The sequence below is a fragment of the Megalopta genalis genome, chromosome 4 (assembly GCF_051020955.1).
Source record: "Megalopta genalis isolate 19385.01 chromosome 4, iyMegGena1_principal, whole genome shotgun sequence".
In the NCBI taxonomy this organism is placed as follows: domain Eukaryota; kingdom Metazoa; phylum Arthropoda; class Insecta; order Hymenoptera; family Halictidae; genus Megalopta; species Megalopta genalis.
The window spans coordinates 26,066,712-26,091,946 of record NC_135016.1 but is presented as its reverse complement, the minus strand read 5'-3'; the positions used below and the strand labels follow the sequence as shown (position 1 = coordinate 26,091,946).

General features: G+C 38.2%; 2 protein-coding genes across 4 annotated transcripts in view; one reads left to right on the top strand and one right to left on the bottom strand.

Annotated features, from left to right (window-relative positions):
• Positions 1-786: 786 nt before the first annotated feature.
• On the top strand, positions 787-4,369 carry LOC143259303 (glycerol-3-phosphate phosphatase). The gene is made up of 6 exons (XM_076520844.1): positions 787-2,557; positions 2,700-2,860; positions 2,946-3,083; positions 3,167-3,374; positions 3,442-3,583; positions 3,660-4,369. The coding sequence occupies exons 1-6, from the start codon at positions 2,470-2,472 to the stop codon at positions 3,844-3,846; spliced, it is 924 nt and encodes a 307-aa protein (XP_076376959.1). The 5' UTR covers positions 787-2,469; the 3' UTR covers positions 3,847-4,369.
• A 4,232-nt stretch (positions 4,370-8,601) lies between these two features.
• The window catches only part of Grd (GABA-gated ion channel), a 76,326-nt gene continuing 59,692 nt past the window's right edge, over positions 8,602-25,235 (bottom strand). The window contains exons 4-8 of one of the 3 annotated variants that reach the window (XM_076520836.1): positions 19,631-19,713; positions 18,163-18,303; positions 12,818-12,970; positions 10,672-10,931; positions 8,602-9,457 (exon numbers count right to left, since the gene is read on the bottom strand). In XM_076520836.1, the coding sequence (XP_076376951.1) occupies positions 9,071-9,457; positions 10,672-10,931; positions 12,818-12,970; positions 18,163-18,303; positions 19,631-19,713 (1,024 nt within the window). In that variant the 3' untranslated portion in view covers positions 8,602-9,070. Of the gene's footprint in view, positions 9,464-10,671; positions 10,932-12,817; positions 12,971-18,162; positions 18,304-19,630; positions 19,714-25,235 lie in introns of all 3 variants that reach the window. The other 2 variants (XM_076520834.1, XM_076520835.1) reach the window with 2 other exon arrangements.

Below are 25,235 nucleotides of genomic sequence, written 5' to 3'. Positions count from 1 at the left end.
TAAAGAAATTTCATTCAACAATTAAAAATTGTTGAGGCAATAATATATATCAGATCAATATTTACTTTCTTTTTCTAAAGTAGAAGTATTATCAAATAAAATGAATAACGAAGCACATTTTATCAATAATTTTTTATTTTAAATAATGTAAGTATTAAAATTGATTACATACTTATTCGAAAGAAAATGTATAAATTCCGTTTAAACGTGCATTAGTATCTGAGGAATTTTATGAAAATACATATGTCGTTTATCTCATTGAAAGAAAGTTAGAAGGCCTACAGGCCTATGTATACAGTGAATCTCAAGAGTATTCATACCCTTACAATATTACATTTTAAATAATTATTATTTTTTAACAATTACGATATTCTTATGAAAGGGAATGTATACTGAAATATCTAGGCTTTCAAATTAATATAAACTTTAATATAAAATTAACTGTCAATATAACAAAAATGTAATTTTTTGTACATTATAACGAAATTTATCTCACAAGAATTTTTGTATACAATATTATACAATATTATGATCATATTATAACAAATTGTACAATATTACAACAACTAGTATTTGGTTGGACCTCCTTTGGATCTTACAATACTTTATAAATGATTGGGCGTATTCTGAACTAATCTTTTGTATATTCTGGCTTGATATTACTCCAGATTTCCATAATCTTTTGTTTTAGTGTTTCTTTGTTTGTTATTTCAAAATTTCGAAATCTCCTTTACCCATAAATGTCCTATAGGGTTTACATCGGGGTTGGGGGGAGGGGGGGAGGTGTTGCTAAGATATGTGACGTGTTATACAAGACCCATTGCTTTACACATGAATGGCGCGTTTAGTGTCATTATCGTGTTTGAATTAATAATTACCTTCAAGTTGCAATTTAACTGTGCTTGAGGTCAAATGATTTCGTAAAATGTTTAGATATGACATTTTGTTCAAAAAACTAAATCGCCGAGGCCCTTACTAGCAATCATACACCTCCATACCACTATAGAGCTCCTTTCTCGTACCTTTCAAATTTTTTAATTCATCTCAAAATTCGCAATCCTCCATACTATAGTGCATCCGTCAGAGCTAAATACATTAAATTTACTCTCGTCTGAGAATACTACTCGTTCCCAGAAGTTAAAATTTTATCAAAATATTTTTTCGCAAATTGTAATTATTTCTTTCGCTTTTTCTTGTTAATGAAGAACTTCTTCCTGTCTCTCCACCCTACCATGGAAATTTTCTCTTCGCAAAACTCTTATGTAAGTTTCTGCAGATACTTGTTTATTAAAGTTTTTAAAGACAAATGTTGTCAACATTGTAGCACTTATCCTTGAATTTTTCTCGACTTCACTGATAATTGTTCTTTCTTTTCGAGTCATCATCTTTCTTGGACCTCCTTTGCGATCCCAATTAATTTCATTTTTTTTTTATTACATATTGTATTGTTGATTTATTTCGATTAATTAAATTCGTAATTTGCAAATAAGACTTACAGTAAATTATCTCCAATTGTCCCTCAGCTTGTAAACAAAAATGAACAATTTGGTAAGATTATTCGAGCCACGCTGTGCAATTTTATAGTTGGATAATCGGCGACTATAAGAACGAGCCGCGAGACTCGAATAATCGTATCTCCTCTTCCCAAATTGTCCACTTTTGTTTATAAGCTAAGGGACAATTGGAGAGAATTTACTGCACATTATGCAATTTATAAATTATTTCTCTCAGCTATTGAAATTTCACTACTTTTTTGCCTCATTTGAAACACAGACTGACTTTGATGAACCGATACTGAGGGCTATTGTAATGTCTAGTATGTCGAATGAGATATCACACCAAGGCCATTTAAATACGTAAATATTTTGATTTTATACGTAAAGAATTCATACCGTACGAATATTCTTGTGAGACCAATTTCGTTATAATGTACATAAAATTACAATTTTCTTTTATTGATAGTTTATGACAATTTGAAAGCTTAGATATTCCGGTATACATTCCCCTTCATAAGAATATCGTAATTTTTATAAATAACATAAAATTGTAAGGGTACGAATACTCCTGAGACTCACTGTATGTATGTATTTCAGTACAGAACAGTACATATGTATATGTAGTACTAATGTATAACCTTATTTTGTTAGTTTGTCCGTAATCAAAATCGACAATATAGTTTATCAAAAATGAAAAAATATGTTGTATTGTTTCCGCTATTGCACACGTAATATACTTCATGTATCATCAATTGTGTTTATTGGTAGTTGTGAATGAAGTGTCTCTATTATGTACGTATTATGTAATACGCAAGCAAGGTCACTCACGTTACAAATGCGTGGCTGTCATCTAGAAGCAAACTCTGTTGAATATCGTCTCCCGAGCTGTCCCAGTGATTTATTCATAAAGTACATATCGGTGTGCGAGTGACAGAAGATTTTACAAGAAAGTCGACTTATAGATTATTAAAAAATGGCAACCAAAAAAATAACATCATTATCTAAAGAAGAATTTAAAAATTTCATAGAATCTATTGATGTAATTTTATCTGATTGTGATGGTGAGTAATCATTCTGAATTAAATAATGTATATCATACGAATCATGAATAATCTCTTTTGATAATAAATATAAATATTAATAGAGTGTATGATTATATGTGTATAATGTTATAAATGGTATTTTAATCTCAGTAAACCTTAGGCGTACTATGGAGAGAAAACGAAGTAATAGAAGGCTCACCTGAAACTGTAAATAAATTTAAACAGTTAGGTAAAAAGTTCTTTTATATAACAAATAATAATACAAAAACCAGGCCTGAATTTGTGGAAAAATGTAAAAATCTTAAATATGATGCAGAAGTGGTGAATAAAATTTAATTCAAATTTTTAATGTAATTTTAATATTTTTCAGTCATTCATTAATGATAATATATCATTGTAATTTTAGGATGAAATAGTGTGCACTTCCTTCTTGGCTGCCGTATACCTTAAAGAAAAGAAATTTGACAAAAAGGTATATATAATTGGAAGTGTGGGTATTGCTAAAGAGCTGGAAGCTGAAGGGATAAGACATTATGGCATTGGAGTGAGTATTTTACATAAGAATTCATTTATTGTTTTATGTCTTTTCTAAGATAAATTTGCAATGTTTATGTTATCTTATTACAGCCTGATATTATGAATGGTGATGAAGTTGAGACAGTCATAAACTTTAAGCCTGATCCAGAAGTAGGAGCAGTAGTTGTGGGATTTGATAAACATTTTAGTTATCCAAAGCTTATGAAAGCTGCTACTTATTTACGAGATCCAGATATTCACTTCATAGGAACAAATTGTGACACAGAGAGACCTTCACCAAATTCTAACAAATTCCCAGGTTTAACAATTAGCTTATTTAATTGAAATGAGTCTGAAGATCATAACTAAATGTATGAATTGTACAGGTACTGGCTGCTTCATAAAGATAATAGAATCGGCAACTAATAGAAATGCAGTGATGCTTGGAAAACCAGAGCCTTTCTTGATTGAATATATAGTCAAAAAATATAATTTGAGTCCTGAAAGGACACTAATGATTGGTGACAAGTAAGCGTTGCACATTATGTATATTAGGAATCTGTGCCAATTAGCTCTCTAACACATTTCAATTCTTATATTACAGTCGTGATACTGATATTCTTCTTGGAAAACGTTGCGGATTTAAAACATTGCTTGTATTAACAGGAATTACAACGCAGAATGATGTGGATGCTATGAATGCAACCAGCGCGAATCCTAAAGATTTGATAGTTCCCGACTTTTATACAGACCAATTGAGTGATGTACTAAAAATGATCGATTCATCTTGATAATTATTTGAGTAAATCATCTCTATAAAAAGTGAATATAATATGTGTAAAAATGTAGCTTGTGTACGTTAATTTCTGTTTTATAATGGCGATATCGGTTGAAGCTTTGATCTAATAATTGAATCTAAATGAGTATTGCCATATTGTAATGCTATAATAGTGGATAAAACTATGCTTCCATTAAATAAAACAGTATTGTGTTAGAAACAGAATGATACAGTACAAACGCATAAAAATACTTTTGAATGCTATTTTTCAGTTCTTCTATTTTTATAATTCTGCGTAGAAGTCTTGAATATATGCCAAAGATGAATAGTATAAGGAAGTCCGTGAATGGTAATTAAGCCATTACATGGATAACTTGTAAGAATAAATGTTGTTGCGTGCTTTTATTAATTACGGTTACATTAATTCACAATGTAAGTCAGTTATTAAGATAACAAGGATAAATGTTAATAATTCGTGTAATCATTAATTTATTAACGTATGTAAAAATTATGTTAATAAACGAAGAAAAAAGTAACTTGCAACATTAATAATTACTTTTGTAAATTCAATCCTGGCAAAATCTTTATTTGTTCTTTGCCTAAATGTGAAGAAAATTAAATAAATGCGCTCAAAAAATTGAATGTATATACAAAATAATGCAAGGATTTCATTGTCTTTTTTTGGATTGAAATTTTCATAATTTGTACAAAATTTACAAGAAATAACAAAGATCTATTTTTGCAATTGATTTTTATTGTCGCACCTAATACGCATTACCTTCTATCTGCATTCACTAAACACTCCTCTAGGGGTTAAAACATATTTCATATCTCTCGTTGATGGTTTCTTTCAAAATCGAATTACAATAGAATTCCGATTATCGAACATGCTCGGAACTGAGGCAGTGTCGGATAATCAAATATTCAGGATAATTGGACTACAGCACTATACAGAACTACTTCGACTAAAATATAATAAAGGAGCTAAAAGAATATTTCCATACAGGGGTACAGAAATGTTCAGGGAAATTGTTTGCACCCACTCCATGCCAAAAAAGAAAACAAATATTCTGAAGGTATAGAAATGTTCAGGAATTCTCCTGTATCTATAACATTCCAAAGAAGTTTATTTATTATTGTAAATATGGAGAACGGATGATTCTTGCCATTTTCACCATAAGGTGTAATGTAAAATCCGGTACGATTCATTTGTTGCTTAGAATATAAAAATAACACCATTAGATATAGTGGCAAAACGCTCAAATTGTTGGACAACGTGACTGACGTGACCGATCAACCCAAGTTTTGCGATAGTTACACCTCTTGTGATGAAAATTGGAAGTTATAATCACGGGTCCGTACAGCGCCAATTAGTAAATGACAAAATGCTCAAAGTGCTATCCAAATGATACCGACAGGGTAAATTACACCAGCCGCAGTGATATCTCTTGTAGCGAAATATGGTGGTGAAACGCTAAAACTGGTACACAAAATTACACATTAATTTTGTTTAACGGTTTAAATGTTTTGCTGTCATGTGTTATGACGTTATTTTCCTTATTTTACGGAGCAGATAATACGTGCCGTTTTTAACACAGTTTCTTATGGAGAAATCGGAAAGAATTATCTGTAAATAGATAATAATGCACGTTTCTTTATGTTTTTAACATATATGGATGAAGAAAATTCAACCGAACATACCTGTATTCTTAAAATATTTGTATATCTTCAGAATTTCTTTAGCCGTTAAATTTCCCTGATAAAAAAAGATTCAAATACAGTAGGATTCCGATTATCCGACATGCACGGAACCGAGATAGTGCCGGATAATCAAATATGCCGGATAATTGGACTACACCCAATTAAAACGTTAATAGTCTTATCATACACGTTACTTCATTTGTACTTTAAACATGTCTTCTCACAAGCATACATTTGGCAAGTATTTGTTTTGAATATATGTAACGTTTCTCAACAACACTCGATATAACGCAACCATTTTCTTTCTCTTCGCGAAGCTCATACTTACTGTTATGACAAAATTTTCACCTTTCAGGAAAATATTGAAGTTTGAATTCTTTTTAAAAATAGTCGACTAACTTGAACACTGTGTTTACATAGTGAGGGATGATACTAGCGCTAGGGACGCGCGATTAGCCGAAAGTATGAAACAAACCGTCTTAATGGTACTATTTACAGCAAAAATATAATATATAATATAAATATAAAATATAATATTAAATAAAATAGAACGTTTGAGAATGTTTGTTTTGTTTAAGAAACTGACGACTACGATGTATCGCAAAGAAAATGACAATTAAAAAATGTTTTCCAAAGAATAATTTGAGATAAGATAAAGTTGTAACACATTGTAGAATTAGTTTTGGCGTTTCTTCAAGTTGATGGAGAAAACGGCGAAGTTCAAGTGCACAATTACCATGCGCAATGTTCAAACGAACCCGGATAATTAGGTATAAACACGGATAAATACTTTCGGCAAAGTTTGATTTCATACTTTCGGTTGACATTCATTTGTGTACGGGGGCGATAACTAGTTTGTCTCTTTTAACTTACTTTTCGTTACTTCAAACTTTTATGTTTTTTTTCGGGTCATTATTAAGATCCAACAGATTCGACTTCCTTTCATCGAACCACACGTTCGAATCTCAATTACACATGCCTCAAAAGCCTCATTGTAATGATTAAAATCGTCCCCACATACACGCGTATCTACATACTACACAATTACATACAAATTTAGTCTGTCTGATAAGAGTGTGCCGAAAATATAATTCGAACTACTACAAATCACTTATAGGTATTTATTTTACTCCGAGTTTTCAATTATTTCTCACTCTAATTAAAAATAGTGCCTGCGTTTTAAACTATCATCCCTGATAATAGTCGTTATATGTTAAGTAAAAACAGACCGTGTCGTTCTATCGAATCAATGCCCAATACAGTAATGTCTCCCTAACTGACGCTTAGATTGTGCAGAAAAATGGACAATTTGGGAACAGGAGATACGATTGTTCCGGCTTTGCACTATGTTTTTATAATCGTTGACAATCGGTAACTATAAAAACAAGTCGCAAGGCTCGAATTCGCAAGGCTCCTCTTCCCAAATTGTCTATTTTTGTGGATAATCCGAGCGTCAATTAGGGAGACATTACTGTACTCTGTTTCAGCATAGCATAGCTAAGCTGATTTTCCGATGGATCCCTGACTAAATCTTTCCTAACAATTCACCTTTCATTCGTTCTCAACAAATATCATCAAAATTAGTTCGATACTCGTAGTTCCTTCGCGTCAAACAATTGCTGAAAAAATTACAACAAACAGTGCATCGTAACTCGAAAGTTGAACTGCCAGATTTTTCCAAGAAACTCATCGCGGTATAAGCAAATCCAGCGAAAGATTCTGCTGCTCTTATTAGACAGACTGTTTGCTAGATGGTAACGATATATTGAGGAAACACCCAACGGAACCAGAAATAGAGGTTCGCTCGAGGTTTGGTTCCGGCGGTCAATAAAGAATATTATGGCAGTAAGGAACTGACGCCTCGTCCGGTACAAAGTATGCATCCATAATCTATATTTTACGCCCTTCTTCTCACTGCACAAGATATAGCGCACTCGTAAAATTTTTCAGACGATCTCCGACGTCTTTTTCACAATTCGCTACGATCAACGTCCTAGACATTCGAGATGAAAATCTGTCCGTAAACTTCCCTATAAAACTCGGGTCGTTTATAAAGGGACACCGTGTGTGGATTTAGATTCTGTCCACCCTAATACGAGGTTTACATAAGGTCCGTTGAATGGACAGAGGTAGGAAAACACCCGGCTAAATCGATATAGAGAAATTTTTCGACGCTATCTATACATAATTAAAGCGGGCCAACACGTGTAAGAAGTTGTTTGCTCGAGCTACTAATGTGGGTGTGCAAATTAGCAGACGGATTGTCTAGCTGTTTCGCTTTCCCATATCAAAGAAAGTAAATAGTCCTGTTAATTCTTGCAATTCTTCAGGGACACCGTAGCATGTTTATGCTTCCAATTAATTACGTAATTCGCGGAAGATTCTGTGTAACTACAGATATTCTATAGAGAACAAAATTAATACATTCCTCGTTCGTATCTCAGGGGTTGTTTCGACCTCTTTAACTGGCTATGATCATATTGTGCTTATACAATATATCACGTATACGTAATTTAACTAGAAAGGTTTGCTCGTTAATCTCTCTTGTTTTTTTCCAAGTCGACATATCCTGTTACCCATGTTCTTAGCCGCACGGATACGATCACATTATTCGAAGCCAAACTTTGCGACTTCGTTATACCTTGTTATTACGCAGCAGTTCTGCACCCAAGAGTTCTGCGGAGCTCGACCCGCAATATACAGGGTGTCCAAAAAAATATTATATATATATCTATATAATATATAAATTATTATATATCTATATATATATATATATATATATATATATATATATATAATTTATATATAATATTTATATATATATATATAAATATATATTTATAATTATTTATATATATATATATAATAATTATTATAATAATAATTATTAATAATATTAATATTATAATATTATATATATATATTATATATAATAATCGCAATTCGGAAATGGCGGGTTCCTCAGATCATTTGAAGCAGCTTCTTCCTTTACAAAAATGTTCTCCGAGGCACCGTTAACGAGTTATTAACGAAAAACAGTGACCAATAAGGATCGAGTACGGCTGACGCGAGGCGGTCCAGCCAACCAGCGCACGAAGCCCAGTGCCGCTCATTAGCTCGGTCGCCTCGCGCCAGCCGAGCTCGCCTCTCATTGGTCACTGTTTCTCGTTAATAACTCGCTAATGGTGCCTCGGAGAAAATTGTTGTAAAGAAAAAAGTTGCTTCAAACGACCCGAGGAACCCGCCACTTTCGGATTGCGAGACATTTTTGGGACACCCTGTAGAGTCTCGATCTAAGTCTTCACCGGTGTCGTGTTCCCTCATTACGTCGCTACCCTTTACGGCAATTGTCGTCCTCGCAGAGAACATCATCCCTCGCAAGCCTCGCTGTCATCCCGCGCCGGAACAATCGGATAATTCGGATCACGCACATGCTCGCTTAAAGTATTGTAGATTGGTCGACCACGAAGACGGACGTTCCCCCGAGTCACCTCGACGAGATTAGGCTTGTTGTTTCTGTTCGATCACCGCCGGTCTCACGTGCCGTTCGAGTTCGCGTTGTAATAGTTTATGCGTTCGCTGCGCGACAGGTAGGCGCACCAATAGAAGACGTTGATCGCCAAGAAGAACAACGGGAAAACGACGCGGCTTGCCTGATCGATCTTCGAGACCGAGTTGTATCGCGGCGTTCTCCTGCGTCGTCTTCTGCCGTTTGTCTTCCGAACCGGCGACGGGGGTCGCGGGGGCGGACTGCAGGCCACGCAGGACATCTGCCAGTTCCCGACACCAGGATCCTTGTTGGGATGCGGAATTGCTGACAGCGGTATCACCTCGATCATACCGTCCTCGTTCATCGTGAAATTCCGATTCGGGTGCCCCTTGACCGCTGGAGCGTTCGAGGCTTTTCTATGGACCTGGGGGGCCTGCAACTGAATTACTTTTTTCATCGAACTTAACACTCACTCGCGTTTGGCCAATTGGATCATTCTTTTATAGGTGAACAAGAAGATGTCGACAGCTTGAGTAGAAGGAGATAAGGAAAATAGAGCGTCGACGAGGGAAATTGAAATTTTTTTTAATTGCGGAGGACGCTAAAATTCCAGAAAGTATCGAATAAGCCAGTGATCGAAGACTTTGCTTCTTTTCCTCGGCAGTGTAATAAATCTTGTTCCCCGTTTTCGGGTTGTTTCACTTATTAACGGAAGATAATCGAGTAGATACACGTATTAAAGTTGCGAGAATTCGGTGGCTCATTCGATGTTCTAAGATCGCAATTCGGGGAGCTCGACTTGAAGACGCGCTTCTTAAGGATTTATGCGAGACTACCATCTTCTATCTTGGCATCGTTCCCACAGTCATATCGGGAAACTTGATTTCTATTATGAATGCAAAAATTGGAATCGTCGCCCTGCCAATACGATGCTCCAAGAGGTGCAACGGTACGCTTCGCATTTATTGCACTGCTATAAGCAATACGTGATATCAGCAATGCTAATAAAAGAATGATCATTAACTCGGGGGATGCGTCACGATATACAGTAATTTCTTCCAGAAATGTTCGAGGATTTTTCAAGCCTCGCACACGATGACTTAACTTTTTTATTTCTATTTTCTTTCTTTGCCACAATTCGAAGGCAATTCGGAGGCCACGTGCCACGATGTGGCATGTCTCCCTAATTGTCTCCCTAATTGCACAAAAGTGAACAATTTGGGAAGAGGAGATACGATTGTTCGAGCCTTGCAGTTAGTTTTTATAGTTACCGATTGTCAACGATTGTAAAAACGAGCCGCAAGGCTCGAACAATCGTATCTCCTCTTCCCAAATTGTCCACTTTTGTACAATTAGGGAGACATTACTGTACCTTGTGGCTCCGCGGTTTCGATCTTTAGCATCGACGTAGCAATAAACTACATAGGCGTGGGACTAGCACAGGGAAATTCGCAGAAACCCGAAATTTGGCATTTCCGGGAGAAATTACTGTAACGCGATTTTGATTTCGAACAAGAGCAGGACTTGCAGCTGATATGAAACACGTACGGAACGGACGTTTGATCTTTTAAATAAAATGTTGCCCGCGGCACAAACGGCGGGACGATGATCGTTGTCATAGTTTCGAGTTTAGAGATTGAAAATTACCTGTTCCTTCTCCAGTGGCCGTGGATTCGATTCCTCCTCCTCGCTGGAACTCTCGCTTTCGATCAGGTCGGAACTGAAATAACACTCCCCGGAGCCGTACTTCGTAAAGTAATGGACCACCGCGAATTGTATAATAGTGGCGAATATGAACGCGAACGAAAGGAAAACGAAGAAATCTAGGGCAGTGGGGTAAGGAACTTTCGGCAGATCGGTTCGTGCCTCCAATCCCAAAAATGTCATCGTCAACACGGTCGTTATTCCTTAAACAAACGCGGACAACTTTCTTTCATAGTCATTCTTCTAAATGGGAGATCATTATCAGAGGGAAATTGTGTTACAGAAAGTATCTCAATAATGTGGTCGAACGAAATCTCTGACATTTGAACTTGAAACTTGGAACTTAGAAGGATATACAGCCTAAGTGCAGGCAATGGCACTTTCCAAAGGGACCATTTTCTCGAAAGAACGCGACATCTTTTTTCACGAATCGCATAATACATTGGGTCTGGGAAAATGTTCGTGGCGTTTTCCCGATAGATGTCGTCAATTGTTAATAACTCACGAACAACTTATTGCAACGATACCACTAAATCAGGGGTGTCAAACTCGCGGCCCGAGATGAACATTTCTGATGTCAAGTATCAGGACGTAAACAATAATTTAACTTTATATATGTTTATTACGATGTACTAGTCAAAATAAAAATATTTGTTTCTATGAACATTGATTTCTTTTTTGCGGCCCACCTAAAGTTAAGCATTGTTTATTCGGCCCATGTTAGCTTTTATGTTTGACACCCCTGCACTAAATGCTTCATTTAAAGGTAACACATTGAACGTAATTTTGAGCGTATAAACGTCGTGGTGGTGCAGTACTTGGAAAGTTGTTGGCGTTTGAAAATGGAGAGAAATAATGAGAAATTTTGCTATATTTTATAATATTATTACGACAAAGGGAAGAACGCTGCGCAGACTTGTGAACAAATTTGTGCTGTGTATGGTGAAGGTACATTATCAAAATCAGCTGCGCGAAAATGGTTCGCTCGCTTTTGTTCTGGTAATTTTGATGTGAAAGATGAGTCACGCTCTGGTCGTCCAGTTACTGAAAAAGCTAATGAAATTGTTGAAAAAGTCCAGCAAGATAAGCATATTAGCAGTGTCGATATTGGTATGGAACTAGGCATTGACCACAAAACTGTTTTGAACCATTTACACAAAACTGGATACAAACAGAAGCTGGATGTTTGGGTTTCTCATGAATTGAGCGCGGAAAACACGATGAATCGAATCAACATCTGTGATGCGCTGCTGAAACGTAATGAAATCGAGCCATTTCTGAAATGTGTCATAACCGGTGATGAAAAATGGATCACGTACGACGATCGGAAGCGCCAAAGATCGTGGACAAAAGATGGTGTGACGTCACAAGCGTTCGCGAAGCTAGGATTGACGCTAAAAAAGGTGATGCTGTGTGTATGGTAGGACTGGAAGGGAATCGCCCACCATGAGGTACTTCCAGTTGGTCAGACGATTAATTCTCAACTCTACTGTGAACAACTGGAGAGATTACGCCACGCAATTGAAAAAAAACGGCCCGAATTGTATAATAGGAGAAATGTTGTCTTCTATCACGACAACGCCCGATCACACATTTCTTTGACGACCCGTAAAAAATTACGAGAGTTTGGTTGGGAAATTTTGATGCACCCACCTTATAGTCCAGACATAGCACCCTCTGACTATCACTTGTTCCGATCTCTGCAGAACTCTCTCAATGGAATTAAACTGGCTTCAAAAAAAGCCTGCGAAAACCACTTGATTCAGTTTTTTAACCAGAAACCACAGAAGTTCTTCGCCGATGGCATCATGGTCCTACCCGAAAAATGGCGAGACATTGTCGATAATAACGGAGCATATTTGGTTTAAATAAATTCATTTTCACAATATAAGAAATCCAGTTGAATTTTATTAACAAAACGCCACGAACTTTTTCCCAGACCCAATATTAACTCTTGCAAATATATAAGTGAAAAGTATTCGTGAAACGACCTAGACTGTAGAGTTCAGGCTACGTTAAGTCTTCAAAGGACATAGTAAGCAGATATTTGGACGTTATGTCACTGATTTAAAATCGATGACGAACTTACCGAGTGACACGCGATCAGCGGTGGCCTCTCGATTCAACCAAAATGATACCCAGGAGAGAACCACCAGCAGAACGCAGGGTCCGTACACTTGTATGAGGAAATTACCCATGTGCCTTTGTAAATGAAAGTATACCAGCAGCATCGAGTAGTCAGCTAGAACCAGACAATATTTCACGGTTATCCGCGCAGATCCCCGACACGTTTCTTTATCATTTAGCTCGAGGTTTCCAAAGTTTGTGCGCCGGTGTATCCAAGGATGTGGCCCGAATTTACAAGGAAACACGAACTACTCTCTTAGTTTTCGGCATTATCTCGTGAAATCCTTTCCAGGAACGCGAGGGGCAACGTAGTTTTGAACGTGTTCAAAATTATCAGCAGACTACGAATGTTTTACACAATTGCACGATTTCAAGACGCAAGAAAGAAAAATCGGAAAATATTTAACTTCAACGTTCGTTTAACGCTATATGCTATAAAACTAAAAGTAATAAGGAATTTACAAGAAAACATGAACTACTCTCTTAGTTTTCGGCATTATCTCGTGAAATCCTTTCCAGGAACGCGAGGGGCAACGTAGTTTTGAACGTGTTCAAAATTATCAGCAGACTACGAATGTTTTACACAATTGCACGATTTCAAGACGCAAGAAAGAAAAATCGGAAAATATTTAACTTCAACGTTCGTTTAACGCTATATGCTATAAAACTAAAAGTAATAAGGAATTTACAAGAAAACATGAACTACTCTCTTAGTTTTCGGCATTATCTCGTAAAATCCCTTCCAGGAACGCGAGGGGCAACGTAGTTTTTAACGTGTTCAAAATTATCAACGGACTGCGAATGTTTACACAATTGCACGATTTCAAGACGCAAGAAAGGAAAATTGGAAAATATTTGAGCCGTTTATTTTGAAAGTGGCATAAGTCACTTTTTTCCTTTTTTTTTTTAAATGAAAAGATACCGTTCAATTGCAATTAGTGTTACCATTAATTCGATTTTTTTGAAAAAGTGACTTATGCCACTTTCAAAATAAACGGCTTATTTAACTTCAACATTCGTTTAACGCTATATACTATAAAACTAGAAGTAATAAGGAATTTACAAGGAAACATGAACTACACTCTTAGTTTTCGGCATTATCTCGTGAAATCCTTTCCAGGAACGCGGGGGGCAACGTAGTTTTGAACGTGTTCAAAATTATCAGCGGACTGCGAATGTCTACACAATTGCACGATTTCAAGACGCAAGAAAGAAAAATCGGAAAATATATATATTTAACTTCAACGTTCGTTTAACGTTATATGCTATAATATATTATTTGCTGTATGCTATAAAACTAAAAGTACCGTTTTTGCCGAAGAATTAACAGTTTCTGTTACAAAAAAAAAAAAGAAATGTTGACAAAGATAGCAAACGTCCTTCATCCCTAAGCATCACAGAAGCGTTTCCTGAACTCTTTATGGAACATCTGAAGGGAGCCTTTGTTGGTCCTCGAGGGAACCCTACGTCTCTTTTAAAGGTGACTGTATATCGCGAGAGGTGTTTGTTTGTTTATTCTCTCGGCGACGAAGAAACGTGACAGCGTAGGGCGCTTCTGTCGCGTAATCACGTTGACGTTAAAAACACAACGAGGTTTCCCTCCCCCCGGCGTGTAATCACAATTGCTCGGCGCGACACTTGTTTGTCGGTTGAGTGTTAATCGATGCTAATCCAATTAAAAAGTCGAAGTCTCCGTGGCGGAACGTCTTCCCATCCAAGGGGCAGGGGGCGACGGGGCGAGGGGCTAGAATGGAAATGCAAGTGGAACGAGTTTTCTGCCGATGGATGCTGCAATTAGTCGTCGCTCCGTTGCCAACGTTGAACGTCGGGAGCCCTGGCTCGTTTCTTCGCGGCCCTCGATTTCCCGCACCGCTTCCTCAAGGCTTCAATCCTGCCGCACCACTTCCGGTCTCCTTCGCTGCACCCGCCGTTTCCGGGCCGCATCATTCCCCGCGCCGATATTCCTGCGGAATCCGCAGAGCCAGTCGAACTTTCGAGCCGTCTCTCTTTGCAGTCGTTATAGGATCATTCCTCCTCTTTTGCACACCTCGCCCGGCCCGATCTGAACAAGCCCTCGCCCTCGCCCTCGTCGGCGGGGCTCTTTGTCTCAAACGACTTCTCACGCGGTACGTTCCCTTCGGTCCCGCCGTCTCTTCAGCTCGGCGCGTTTGCTAATGAGATATCGTTTCCAATTCACCGACCAATGTCTTTCGCGTTTCCACGAAACGTTCCGCGCGTTTCCTGCACACAAACGAATCCGCGTACTCTGCCTTTCATCCGTTTAATCCATCTCGCCCAATCGTTATCTGTACATTGATTCTATGTAGCTGCATTCGGATAAATAGATAGACTGGGAAGCACGCGGACTTGATTAACCGTTTGAGTCCCAGGGGGTATTGAAAAAAAACACTGTCGAAGAATCCCAAACAGCGCGACCGCGCTTTCTCTAAATGAGTACGAAAAGACTCAAGCAAAGCGATAGCGCTTGTTTTATTTTATGTCGAGAAATACCAAGCGGCGCGATAATGATGAATTAAAAATGTTTATTTCGTAATGTATTATTGCATTATTATAGTATTATATTCTACCTATTGTAAAATGTACTATTTGCATTAAAAGGAGCTGCGCGATGTACTTGCTTCGGTAAATCTGAGCGCGCTTCGACAATTGGTAACGCACCGTCAGTTGTCCATAATGTTCGAAATGTGCTGGGTTTTCTCGACATAAAATCTCAACAGCGCGATCGCGCTGCTTGGGACTCAAACGGTTAAAAGTATTTAGAAGTTTGTATCGTCCGTAGGCTATAAACAATTGTATGACCATCGAGTTCGATTAGCTGCGATTTGAAATATTTTTCAATGCCGTCTGATGTCTTCCGACATCAGGTTCCATAAGATGTAAACATTTACAGTTCGAATTGTGCAAATTAGTTCTACAAGTGTGTGCGCGCGCGCGCGCGTGTGTGTGTGTGCTACAGTTGTACAAACAATGCACAGTACCGACGCTTAGATTGTCCACTAAAATGGATACAGTAATGTCTCCCTTACTGACGCTTAGATTGTCCACTAAAATGGATACAGTAATGTCTCCCTTATTGACGCTGAGATTGCGCAGAAAAATGGACAATTTGGGAAGAGGAGATACGATTATCCGAGCCTTGCAGTTAGTTGTCAACAATTGATTGTCAGTTGATTGTCAACAATTATAAAAACGAGCTGCAAGGCTCGAATAATCGTGTCCCCTCTTTCCAAATTGTCAATTTTTGTGCAGAATCTGAGCGTCAGTAACGGAGACATTACTGTAATTTGGGAAGAGGAGATACGATTATCCGAGCCTTGCAGTTAGTTGTCAACAATTGATTGTCAGTTGATTGTCAACAATTATAAAAACGAGCTGCAAGGCTCGAATAATCGTGTCCCCTCTTTCCAAATTGTCAATTTTTGTGCAGAATCTGAGCGTCAGTAAGGGAGACATTACTGTAATTTGGGAAGAGGAGATACGATTATTCGAGCCTTGCGGTTCGTTTTTATAATTGTTGATAATTTATAACTATAAAAACAAACCGCAAGGCTCGAATAATCGTATCTCCTCTTCCCAAATTGTCCATTTTTCTGGTCAATCTGGGCGTCAATTGGAGAGACATTACTGTATTTCCATTTGCGTCCTTTCGTGTGGCGATCGCGAGCCGTTCTCTCGTCTCGGGCGAACCATTGTTGAATTTTTTTTATCCTGCCATCGAAAGTACGCAGCACGTCTTCAATTTGTTCCCTCGGAAAAGCATCGGTTCCATCTATCCGCCTCCGTTTTTATTTCACGGGGGTTATTGCTTTTTGCACCGCGACGGTGCACTTTTAAGTATTTTTCATCGACCGTGTCACATCAATCGACGGCGATCGTAACATACCGCGCTTAATTGAAGCACGTACGATCCCTTTTTTCGTACAAACAGATACCAAAGCAACAAGAGTATCGTCACTGTGGAGATGCAACTTTTTCTGTTACGTGATATTTTTGGACACTGTTCTCGATAGTCTTGGGAATCGAGTCGACGGACCATAAACGTAAATGACAACGGATTCGGATCCACGATTCGCCGCAATTAGGAACGAGCATAATCGGTATGCGAGGCGACGAGAAGTCACGATTTCATTACGATTGTTATTCCACTTCTTCGTTTCCCGCGCATTTCGAGTGCAGATATTAATCCTGCGGCCTGTACCACGAGATCTCTGTAGACACGGCCAAGGAATATTCCGTTTCCGGAATACGAAGTGAAATCAAACTGCTTCGTTCTATCGCGGAACAATTCCGCCATTTACGAGCTTTTCCAACCGGAACCACTGGATCGTTTTAGATTATGTTTGCGGTGCCGCGATAAATTCTCGATAACTGCATTTGTCGTCTACAGACCGTTCTATTTCTGGCTGGCACTTAAAATATTTATAAGAAGCTATGTTTCATGTTCTTACCAGCTCTATATCACCTATACGAACCTTACCGATCGGATGCAAAGAAATTGCCTCCCCCTTTCGTCGATATACAGTCATTTAAAATAGCGACTTTTACAGAACATCGATCAAATATTATAATTTTTATAAAGCCAAATGTTTAACCGATGGGCGGTGGTATACGAGAAAATAAAAACATTAATCCCGAAGTGTGCACTGCAAGTTGAAATGAATAATTTCTATGCATGTCTAATTGTTTGCACGCTTAAGTGATATTTCGTTGTACCATAATGTTCGTAATAATGAAATAATTAATTCGCTGGAAAGTACGTTTCTTTAAAAGAGCATTCGATGATTCCTCACTGGAAAACTGTGTTTCCTCCAACGATATTTTTAATTCCTTTGTGCCCCCTTTCGTCGATATACAGTAATCAGAAAAGCGACTTTTACAGAACATCGATCAAATATTATAATTTTTATAAAGCCAAATGTTCAACCGATGGGTAGTGGTATACGAGAAAATAAAAACATTAATCCCGAAGTGAGCACTGCAAGTTTAAATGAATAATTTCTATGGATGTCTAATTGTTTGCACGCTTAAGTGATATTCCGTTGTACCATAATGTTCGTAATAATGAAATAATTAATTCGCTGAAAATTACGTTTCTTTAAAAGAGCATTCGATGATTCCTCACTGGAAAACTGTGTTTCCTCCAACGATATTTTTAATTCCTTTTGATTTGCCGCGTTTCACTGATCGAAAACAGGAAGCATGGAATAAGTGCAACGGAAACTCGGTCGCGCGACGGTAAGTCACGAAGTGTCGATCTACAGAGAGTAGCGAAGTTACCGAACTTACCGTGAGGAAGGGTCGGCGATGCAGAATAATTTGCAGTCGGATTGGCAACTAAATCGAATTGGGATAATTTCATGTCGTCGGCGATTGCTACTTGTCGAGCGCTGTTCCATTTGTAGATCACGTCCCGCTTCGTGTAACCGACTGCAATCAAGAGAATATTTCTTGCTCGGCAGTCGCAGAAGAGTCGTAAAACAGAACGAATTCGCTCGCGAATAAGCGCTACTTTTCTCCTTCGGCAGAAGGCTGCTCAAGGGAGCAGTACGTATCTGTTACGGAGCACAAATATCTCTCTTACGCTCTCTCTCTCTCTCTCTCTCTCTCTCTCTCTAACGCTCTCTCTCTAACGCTCTCTCTCCGTCTCTTATGCTCTCTCTCTTTCTTACGCTCTCTCTCCGTCTCTTATGCTCTCTCTCTCTTACGCTCTCTCTCCCTCTCTTACGCTTTCTCTCTCTCTCTCTCTTACGCTCTCTCTTCCTCTCTTACGCTTTCTCTCTCTCTCTTACGCTCTCTCTCTCTCTCTCTCTCTCTCTCTCTCTCTATTACGCTCTCTCTCTCCCTCTCTTACGCTCTCTCTCTCTCTTTCTCTCTGTTTTTCTCTCTCCCCTGTATTTTTCCCCAGAAACACGTTCTCACAAAAGAGGGGTAGTTACGTTGCTGTCCCCGAGGTATGCGGAACTCGATCTTTCTGTCACCGTAATCGTCATCGATAATCACAATCACCGTCGTTAAATCGAATTCAGCTGCTCGACTCGCGACACTTTTTGATTATCCGACGTGACAGCAACTGCTAAGGCGGGATTTTCTATATGCGTCCGTCGAAAATGCGTCAGACGCATTTATACAGATGTAACGAAAACCAATGCTAAGCGATTTCCAAATGCTGGAAATGTACGCGTCCGATGATCGTCTGCTTCGAAAGCAGACTGGACACAAACGCATTGTAGTGAATTCCAACGTTTACGTATGAAAATGTCCGAATTATTGCCAACGGTAGTTAAGATAAAAATTACCTGTTCTTTACTCGATCTAAAAAGGCTGTCTACAAGTCTCCCCCTTTTATTCGGTGTTATGTTTTCTTATTAAAATAATCTCTCTTTTCATCCCGCTTTTTGTATACTTATCTCTAATATTCTTTCTTTTTCCTTCCGTCAAAATTCTTGACATAATTTCTTCATCATCATCGTCGTCGTCTTCTTTTAAAAGTAGCGAAAGTGCAAGTTAATTTCGATCCATCACAATGGTTACTTTCACCTTCTCTAGGCAGACCGTTCTATCTGATAGTTGGTAATAGACATGTGCGAAGCATGTGTTCAGTCGTTTACATCTGACGCTTATAGGAAATCTTACCTTAAAATCAAAGATCCGAGGCTAAATATAACAGTACTAGAATAGACCTATTCTTCGATAGCAAACTTCATTCTCGGGTTCTCTGAAATAATTTGCAAATCTTGTCGTGATGTGCACTTACAGCTTCCGAATTGTAACGGACATCTCTGCGTGTCCATCGGGAAATTTTCAAGGTTCATTGGACATCCTGCCTTGATGGTGAGTCTGCAATCAAACACCGGTGCAATTATTGTCGATTTCGATTACTGAAAGTAAAAAGATATCGTCAATCGTTTGATAGACAGGCGTTGCTTTAAAATACGTTTCTTATTCTGAAATTTTTATAATATTGTATATTCGTATAATGTATGTCCCTGTATATATACAGGGTGTCCCAAAAATGTCTCGCAATCCGGAAATGGCGGGTTCCTCGGATTATTTGAAGCAGCTTCTTCCTTTACAAAAATGTTCTCCGAGGTACCGTTAACGAGTTATTAACGAAAAACAGTGACCAACGAGAGGCGAGCTCAGCTGGCGCTAGGCGGCCGAGCCAACAGCGCCAGAGGTCGAGCGGTCGAATCCCAGCTCAGTTGGCGCGAGGCGGCCGAGCCAACGGCGCCAGCGGTCGAGCGGTCGAATCCCAGCTCAGTTGGCGCGAGGCGGCCGAGCCAACGGCGCCAGCGGTCGAGCGGTCGAATCCCAGCTCAGCTGGCGCTAGGCGGCCGAGCCAACGGCGCCAGCGGTCGAGCGGTCGAATCCCAGTTCCGCTAATTGACTCGGACGCCTCGCGCCAGCTCTCATTGGTCACTGTTTTTCGTTAATAACTAGTAAACAAAGCCGCGAATTGCATTTTTGCTAAGGAAAAAGTTACATCAAATGACCTCAGGAACTCCCCATTTTCGGATTGCGAGACATTTTTGGAACAGCCTGTATATATATTTGTTATATAATATATATTCGTATAATATTTTATTTATATTAAATCTACAATGAAATATTTCGATGAAACTCGCTGAGAATTTCACGATGTCGTTTTAAAGCGACAAGTTTGTTTCGATCTAATCTCAAATAAAAACCTAAAATAGCTTTTGCAAATACGGGAATTATTTCGCGTGTTCCGATAAACGTGGCTGTTTATATTATTGAGTCTGGCGGATGAACATTTGCAGTGACTTCATTAAACACTCGTCGGTTCATTTCTGCACCATAATAATTCGTACAATCTCTGTTATGACGTTTCCGAGATACCGATCCGATGCGAATACGTATATTAAAAGCATACCGTGCTAAAATTAAAAGTAGTTTAATCGAGATCGTCGGTTCCGCGGAGAAAACGCGTTTTCTATACGTATAATTACGGCTGACGCCTACGGCGCGCGATGCTTACCAGCGTAAACATCCGCCGCGTAATTTCGGGCAAATAGCGGCAATTTATTCGCGTTAATAAAAGCAGCAAACACGCCGTTTCGATCTAATTTATCTCTCATTCGTACATCGATTTAGGTGAACAGACTGCACCGTAATCGATCGCGAATTCATTAGGATAATTCATTTGCTCGACGTGGTTCTCCGACGGAGACGATTGGCCATCTACTATCCGTTGACGGTGTTCGGCGCGACGACGGGATAAGCCTAATGACGGATACATGTTAAACCAAATCGTCTCGGAAATCGTGAAGATATTCGAATTACACCTATTCATCGCCGAGCGGTACAGTTGAAGGGGACAATCGAAGGCGAGACAATTAAAATCAATTTTATACAAGCTATTTCGATTGAATTATTATTAATAATATAAAATCACCTGAATTAACATTACACCTACCATGTGTCGGTCAAAATAATCGATCTCACATTTTTCATTTTCGAATTCTTGAAATTATGAAAATTCCTGTTATTCTTATAATCGATACATAATTGTCACTCTTAGAGATCGACAGATTTAGTGTTGAGGATACATATTAAAAGCCTAATGACGGATACATGTTAAACCAAATCGTCTCGGAAATCGTGAAGATATTCGAATTACACCTATTCATCGTCGAGCGGTACAGTTGAAGGGGACAATCGAAGGCGAGACAATTAAAATCAATTTTATACAAGCTATTTCGATTGAATTATTATTAATAATATAAAATCACCTGAATTAACATTACACCTACCATGTGTCGGTCAAAATAATCGATCTCACATTTTTCATTTTCGAATCGTTGAAATTATGAAAATTCCTGTTATTCTTATAATCGATACATAATTGTCACTCTTAGAGTTCGACAGATTTAGTGTTGAGGATACATATTAAAAGCCTAATGACGGATACATGTTAAACCAAATCGTCTCGTAAATCGTGAAGATATTCGAATTACACCTATTCATCGCCGAGCGGTACAGTTGAAGGGGACAATCGAAGGCGAGACAATTAAAATCAATTTTATACAAGCTATTTCGATTTAATTATTATTAATAATATAAAATCACCTGAATTAACATTACACCTACCATGTGTCGGTCAAAATAATCGATCTCACATTTTTCATTTTCGAATTGTTGAAATTATGAAAATTCCTGTTATTCTTATAATCGATACATAATTGTCACTCTTAGAGTTCGACAGATTTAGTGTTGAGGATACATATTAAAAGCCTAATGACGGATACATGTTAAACCAAATCGTCTCGTAAATCGTGAAGATATTCGAATTACACCTATTCATCGCCGAGCGGTACAATTGCAGGGGAGAATCGAAGGCGAGACAATCAAAATCAATTTTATACAAGCTATTCCGATTTAATTATTATTAATAATATAAAATCACCTGAATTAACGTTACACCTACCGTGTGTCGCTCAAAATAATCGATCTCACATTTTTCATTTTCGAATCGTTGAAATTATGAAAATTCTTGTCATTCTTATAATCGATTTTTCTTATAACACGATTGTCACTTGTAGAGTTCGGCAGGTTTAGTGTTGAGGATCGATACTCGACTCGATTGCTGTCTACCGCTGATTTTCACGAAATATAAACGTTCAAAGTATAAACAAAAAAAAGGGGCAGTTCGACTGTGACACTTGCTTTTCACAAAACGATACGAAAAATACTTATATTTGTATACGGATCGGCAGTCTATTTACAATATTTTAATGAAGGGGGAGAATCAGAGCCAAGTGGCGCGGCATAAAGAACAATTGTTCAGGCATCGCAGTGGAATACTCCTCGAAGTGATCAGCCTCTGTTCTAACGACCGCTTTGAACCGGGACTTAAAGTTGCGGGAGACCTCGCCGAGACTCCCGGACAATCAAAGATTTCTTCCCAAGATCTCGAGGAAAAAAAAGAGATCGATAGATTTTATTTGAATTACTTGTAAACAGACCCGGGGTTCTCTTCGGCGACCGCAGGAGGTCTGGAGCATTTCTTCGAGCATCGGAGCTTTTGTTTTTCCGATATGAAACATATTCGCTGCACTCTGTATCCGAAAACGTTGCATTCGTAATCGAGATGCTTCGTTTACGTTTCTCCTTGGAATTGATTATATATTATATTCTGTTTATTAGCTTCGTAGATCAGCCATGTTAAAAGTAATTCTGTAACGCGAATGTTTGAAGCAACTAACCAGTTAGCTGTGTTTGACGAGTATACTCGTCATGGAGAAATGGCAATATTTTGTGACACGACGAGTATCCTCGTCGTGCATAAGAAGTAGTAATCATTGGCTATTGAAATTGTAATTTTAAGGAAAACAAAAACATATTCTCAAATTTCAAGATGTTCAGAATATTTCGAGGCCAATCCTGCACGAAGTTGTTTACATTGTTATGAAAATAAAATTCGAAAAGAATCACGGTATTGGTGTTCGACGTGCAAAGTGCCATTATACAGGGTGTCCCAGGTTTTAGTGTTCAAACTTTGTCAGTATATTCTATGGCACAAAGTAAGAAAAAAATGTTATGCAAACATAGGTCATATAGAGCTTTATTAAGAAGTTATAACAAAAATTCGTTCAATGAAATGGAAGAGAATAGAAACGAAATTCGCACGGTCATAAATTCGATCTTCGATCGATGTCAATCATGCATTTGTCAACAACGGTAGACATTTTGAAATGTATTAATAAACACAGCTTACATAAACACACGGCATGTGCTGATCTATTCAAGCCAATGCTCGCAGTAACAGCAAGTTGGTTACTATTCCTATTCTGAATTTTTGTTATAACTTCTTAATAAAGCTCTATATGACCTATGTTTACATAACATTTTTTTCTTACTTTGTGCCACAGAATACACTGACAAAATTTTTGAACATTAAAACCTGGGACACCCTGTATATTGTTCCTTGTTTTGCTAAATACCACTCTCTCTACAGCAGCAATTTGAATTTTTAACTTTTATAAATATTTGATTATCCCTGGGTTTTTCGTTTATTATGTATATGGTATATGCTAACGTCACGCGAATAAGTAAATATTGGTAATAAAATATGTTAATTTTATCAATAAATAAATAATAATTATCAATAAATAATAAAACCGTCTTTTTGACCCAACATTTTAACAGCGACACTTACATTGTGTTTGACGAGTATACTTGTTATCGCTTGATTCTCGCGACACATATAGGTGCGCGCTCTGAAATGGAGGCGCCACAGCTAACTGGCTAAGATAGCGTTCCCACAAGACGCGTCTTATAGAATACAAGCCTTTCTTATAGAATTTAATATACTTTAATATAATAAACCTTTCTTATAGAATTTATTAATAAAACATCAAGCATTCTCGTGGACCCTGTGTCTTTACGTTTCTCTTTATTTCCTATAAATCCTCTTACGCGCGCGGTTGAAATGTTAATGCCTAAAACGCATCGAAACCGCAGTCTAACTTTTGTAAGTGTTAAACAACGTAACAACACGTGCTTAATGATACAAATGGACTTTGAAAATTGGTCTATGTATTCGCCGCGTGGTTAACCCCTAACCGATCGAGCTTTCGATATTTGATCATTATTACGTTATTACGATGCGACGAATTTACCATGGTACATCGATGGCCTCTGGGCATAGGAAGTATTAAACCTTTGCGGACATTATTGGTCCACGGTCAATATTAAATTTTACCGTAGTACGAATCTCATCATTTGATTCTTCGTTCGCATAATTTTCGATACCGCACACATATTTCTATGAATTCAAGATTAAATCGAAATATGTTCGTGTTCGATAAAGAAGATACGATTAATAGCTGAAATAATATGTTTGTTAATTAAAGTTTCGGTCACGAAGGAGCCTGGAACGAACAAAAAACGAGATACAACGAGAACAATGAAGCGAATAACCTGTTTTTCAGCGTTTTCTACCACTATCGTCCAGCTCAGCTTGCCGCCGCGTTACAGCCGCGAAATATGGCTGTCAACCCTCAATTTAGTTGCCATTCTAGCACATCCTGGCGTGCTCTCTGCATAGCTTTCGCTTTAACAGACACACAGACACACGTCGAGAGCGCGGAAAATCATTTAAGGTTTGGCCGAGTTGCCGCGTTCTCGGCGAACGATTCAACTTCGCCGAGTTAAGGGGCGCGAGAAGCCGCGAAATACGACGCGATCCGTGACTAATCGGATCAATCATTCTGACACTCTCGATCGGTCAATTTGTAGCAGCAGGGAAACCGATCGAAACTTACAAGCAGCCATATCGCTGCTCAGATTAACTTCGAAATCCGCTGAACAAGTCGTTTTCGCGGCGGAGCCGGATT

Excerpts from the sequence above, each read along its gene's own strand:
- LOC143259303 (XM_076520844.1), top strand. The coding sequence starts at position 2,470 with ATGGCAACCAAAAAAATAACATCATTATCTAAAGAAGAATTTAAAAAT. Across the intron at positions 2,558-2,699 it reads AATTTTATCTGATTGTGATG|GCGTACTATGGAGAGAAAAC; the intron begins GTGAGTAATCAT and ends AGTAAACCTTAG. Across the intron at positions 3,375-3,441 it reads AAATTCTAACAAATTCCCAG|GTACTGGCTGCTTCATAAAG; the intron begins GTTTAACAATTA and ends TGAATTGTACAG.